Raw genomic sequence first — 4,364 nt, 5'->3', positions numbered from 1 at the left:
ATTATTCTTTATCATTGTTTTTAGAATAATAATTTTGTACAGTGAACAAAGTCAATAATAATTAGTCTAAATATCCGGTACCTTTTTAATTGAGTTTTTAATTTAATTTATCAATTCTCAATAGCTTATTTTTTTTTTTAAATAAACTAATGGTATACTTTTTTCTTATAAAATACTTAAATATATTTTCTATTACAAAATATGTAAAAATAATAATCATGCTTAGCTTATATTTATTTAAAAACTATTTGCGTTAATAACTACCAATTTAAACAGTTTGGTACCCACTACCCACATACAATTTGATTAGTAGGTAAGTTTGAAATTTTAATTTAATAATTTTAAGCTATAGATTTTAATCAATAACTTATTTGATATTATTATGTTTCTTGCACTTTTGGTTTTTAAAAATGATATGTATCAATATTTTAAAATAAGTATAGTTACCTAGGTATTTGCTTTTAAATAAAAAAGATAATTTTTTTTAGTTTGAATATATTTATTGATTACAAGTTTGTACACCTATTAGATTAGGTAAAAACATTTTGAAAATAGTTTTATTTAGTTTTATCTTTATAACTTTATAAAGATTTTACAATTTCTGATAAAAAAAAAAAAACCTAAAAATACCTAATTAACATAAGTTTTCTGTACATACTTTTTTTGACAATACTTTTTTTTATTGTGGTAGATAGGTAACTGATAAGTATTTTTTGATTATTTGTGTATGATTATAAATCTGTAAAATACTTAAACAAATTTGTATTTTTTTTTTTGAATTCAAAATTACAAAGCAGTAAAACTCAAGAATATAAATTTAATATTTATCAGTACCATGCTGATTTTAAATGAGTTATATTTTTTTAATAGTTTAGATCTTTAGAAGGTTTTTATTATTTGTTTCCAGGAAAAAGTTTGTATGTCTGCATAGCTCCTTTCGTAAAGTTTCCAGAGAAGAAAATAAAAAAGGGAATTCAAAAAATGCTAACTGTTTAGCTTCTGTAACATGTATGGTAAAATTAGATACTCATTCTACACGAAAAGTAGACCCCTATATTAAGGTTTGGTTATTTGTTTATTTTTCTTATTACTTATTTAAATACATTATTAAGATACTCACCGCCTTGATAAGTACCTACTTATAATTATAATTCTCTTGTTTGAAAATTTTACTTACATATCATTTAATTAAATACATTTAGTAAAATTATTTTTCAGGATGGGTTATATGGTGTAATAACAATTAAAAATAAACATAACCATAGTATTGACACTGCTGAAACTTTACGCTTTTTACCAGCAGATAAGATACTTAAAAATACCTTTTTCGAGTATTTTAATGATAATATGGGTATAACTGATGCAATTAATTGTCATGAGCGCATTTTAGAATTAAAAGAAAATTTTTCACTGGAAGTCTTGGCTAATGGATCTATTAATCCAACTTATAGAACTGTCCAAAATTGGCATAATGAATGGAGGTTGGAAAATTTAGGTCCACGGTCTGGAACAGGTTTGATTGAGGTAAATTTTTGTAATTTTATACACATTTCATTAGTATTTAACAATTAAAGAAAGTAGTTGAAGATTTCATAGACAATTTATTATTAGTTATAACAATATATTTTGGATTTATCCATGCTCCATCTTCAGAGTATGTCTGAATATTGTGAATATAAATATTTTATTGAAAAAAATTAAGTTTATATTACAAAAAGGTTAGGTTAGCTTTATAGTTACTAAAAAAAGAAAGACATATATCAATTAAATAATAAATTAATACAAACCTATGGGGTTTTCTAATGGATCTATACAGTATATTAATAATGAATGGCAAATTTCCAAACTTATATCATTAAACTTCATACAATTTTTGATTTTGTTTTTCTTGAAAAATTAAAAAAGCTGACTTCTTCTCTTTCTGTAGTTAGAAATTATAAGCTAATAGACCTATATTAAAAAAAGCTAAAAAGTTATTTCATTTTCTGATTTGAAATGTATACAATTCCTACTTAATTAGGCATCTAAAGATATAATAACTCATAATGTTCTTTTTTCTAGAAAATAATACAAAAGATTGATGTATACAAAGAGAGAAATGTAATAGTTAAGTTCAAGGAAGATCCATTTGCATTAGTTATTATTACCCCACTTATGCAACGAGCCCATTCATTAAAGTCATCTAGTAACATTGTATTTGTTGACAGTACATCTGCCTGTGATGCAGACAATTATTCTATAACATTTATGCTTACTCCGTGTGCTGCAGGTGCAGTTCCATTAGCAATAATTATTACAAAAGGTGTATTTAAAATTAATTTTATCAATCTATAAATTAATTTCAGTTAACTTATATCCTTATTTAATAAATTAATAGGTCAGACATATTCAGCATATAACACTGGATTTCAGTTACTAAAAGAATGTGGTATAAATTGCTTTGGTGGTGTTGGTTGGCCAAAAATCTTTATAACTGATAATGCTGCAGCTGAAATAAATGCAATTGAAAACAACTGGCCAAATAGTATCCATTTACTATGCATTTTCCATGTTTGTCAGGCTGTTTGGCGTTGGGTCTGGGACTCAAAGAATAACATACCGAAAGATAAGCGACCAATAATTATGAAGAGTTTTCAATCTATTTTATATGCTGATACAGTTGATTCTTCAGAGAAATGTTTTAATGATAGTATTAAAAACTCTGAGTTTCCAAAATGGTCAAGATATTTAAATGAACATTGGCAAACAAGACACAAATGGTGTTTGGCGTGGCGTGATGAATCAACTAAAGGTCATCACACAAATAACTACTCTGAAATTACTGTTCGAATTTTTAAAGACACTGTTCTTTCAAGAGTAAAAGCATACTCGTACAACGTTGTAGCTTTATTAGATTTCACATGCACAGTATTAGAAGATCATTATTGTAGGCGCTTAATGGCGTTTGCTAATTGTAGACACACTAAAAATAGAACTGCTAGAATCTTTTTAGATTCATTAATAAAAAAAGCAAGTACAATACAAAAAGCTCATATAGTATCTAAATCAGAATATGAGTATTGTGTACAGAGTGAAAAAGATTCATCATGTACTTATGAAGTAAACATTATGGGAGGTTGTTGTTCATGCCTTTCTGGTAAATTTGGTAAATTCTGTAAACATCAGTGCGCTGTTTATATTCATTTTGATGTAATTTCAAAAAGTTTCCCTCCAGTTACCCCAAAAGATAGATATGAAATTGCTATTTTAGCCCAGGGGAATGTATCCATCTCACCAGATTTCTTCCAGTCATTTTTATCGGTAAATAATTGTTCTCAAATTGATGCACCAAAAGAAAATAATACTGATTTTCTAAATTATTCTAATACTAATGAGCCAGATTATTCACATCATAAAGATAATAATGTACCAAATGATTCTGAAATTATAGAAAATAAAGAGACAAAAAATAAATCAATACATTGTATTATCGATTTAATCAAATCTAAAGACTCAATGTTTGGCTCATCCACTGCAGGGTTGAATATTTTAGAGTCTCGTTTGAAGAAGATAACAACAGAAGGACAGTGGCAATCGTTTTTACATACTGCTGGAAATTCAGCTGTTGCTTTGCGAAAAAGACCTGGTGCAAAAATTAGAGTCCAGCCAACATCTATTGCAAGGAGATTACCTAGAGTTACAAAAGGAAGTAAACGACTACCATCAGGCCGTCCAGCAAATGGTGAAATTAACACCAAAAAAAGAAAAAGAAATCTTGGTGCTAATGTTCAATTTAATGTGCCTAATGCAAAATCACATGGGCACAATCATTAAATATATAATGAGTTTGTTATTTTTTCAAACTATAAGAATTATCAATGAAATATTATATAATCATATAATACTTAATATATTAGGTATATCTTTTAAATTATTCTTTATTAAAAATAAATTGTTTATGTAATTTAAAACAGTTACTATACATTTTTATCTCCAAATATGTAAAAATTAATAAATTCTTTGTTAATTTGTAATTTAATTTAATTTATGTTATCTTGACAGTAAATAATTGTTATAAGAATTTAAAAAAAGTTATAATAACAAGACTATTTTATGGTTTAAATTGAGATGGAAGACATTTCTAAAGAATGCGTAGAATGAACTATGATTAAATAAATACAAATGTATTTACTAGTGTACCTAAAATCTAAAGTGGTTCACAAAACAAAGCATGAGTTAAGTTATTTTTCAATTACTAAATGTTTTAGGCATGTTTTAAGTTGCATTTTTCTTAATGAAACCTGTAAATCATGTTATTTAAATATTGATTCAAAATATTTGTTTTACCATCACATCTGAATAGGTTGTAGGTAAAATAATAGTTT

General features: G+C 25.9%; 1 protein-coding gene across 1 annotated transcript; it reads left to right on the top strand.

The window, feature by feature from the left end:
• The first annotated feature begins 755 nt into the window (after positions 1-755).
• LOC149054040 (uncharacterized) lies at positions 756-3,819 on the top strand. Its single transcript, XM_089230703.1, has 3 exons — positions 756-1,524; positions 2,062-2,302; positions 2,378-3,819. Exons 1-3 carry the CDS (start codon positions 1,348-1,350, stop codon positions 3,811-3,813), a joined length of 1,854 nt encoding a protein of 617 aa, XP_089086829.1. The 5' UTR covers positions 756-1,347; the 3' UTR covers positions 3,814-3,819.
• Positions 3,820-4,364: the final 545 nt, after the last annotated feature.

Source organism: Diuraphis noxia, unplaced genomic scaffold, assembly GCF_037042655.1.
Source record: "Diuraphis noxia isolate RWA-SAM2 unplaced genomic scaffold, SU_Dnox_SAM2 contig0013, whole genome shotgun sequence".
In the NCBI taxonomy this organism is placed as follows: Eukaryota; Metazoa; Arthropoda; class Insecta; order Hemiptera; family Aphididae; genus Diuraphis; species Diuraphis noxia.
This window is presented reverse-complemented; position numbering and strand designations above follow the sequence as displayed.

Coding starts and splice junctions, on each gene's coding strand:
- LOC149054040 (XM_089230703.1), top strand. CDS start 1,348: ATGGGTATAACTGATGCAATTAATTGTCATGAGCGCATTTTAGAATTA. Junction 1,525..2,061: donor CTGGAACAGGTTTGATTGAG/GTAAATTTTTGT, acceptor TCTTTTTTCTAG/AAAATAATACAAAAGATTGA. Junction 2,303..2,377: donor AGCAATAATTATTACAAAAG/GTGTATTTAAAA, acceptor ATAAATTAATAG/GTCAGACATATTCAGCATAT.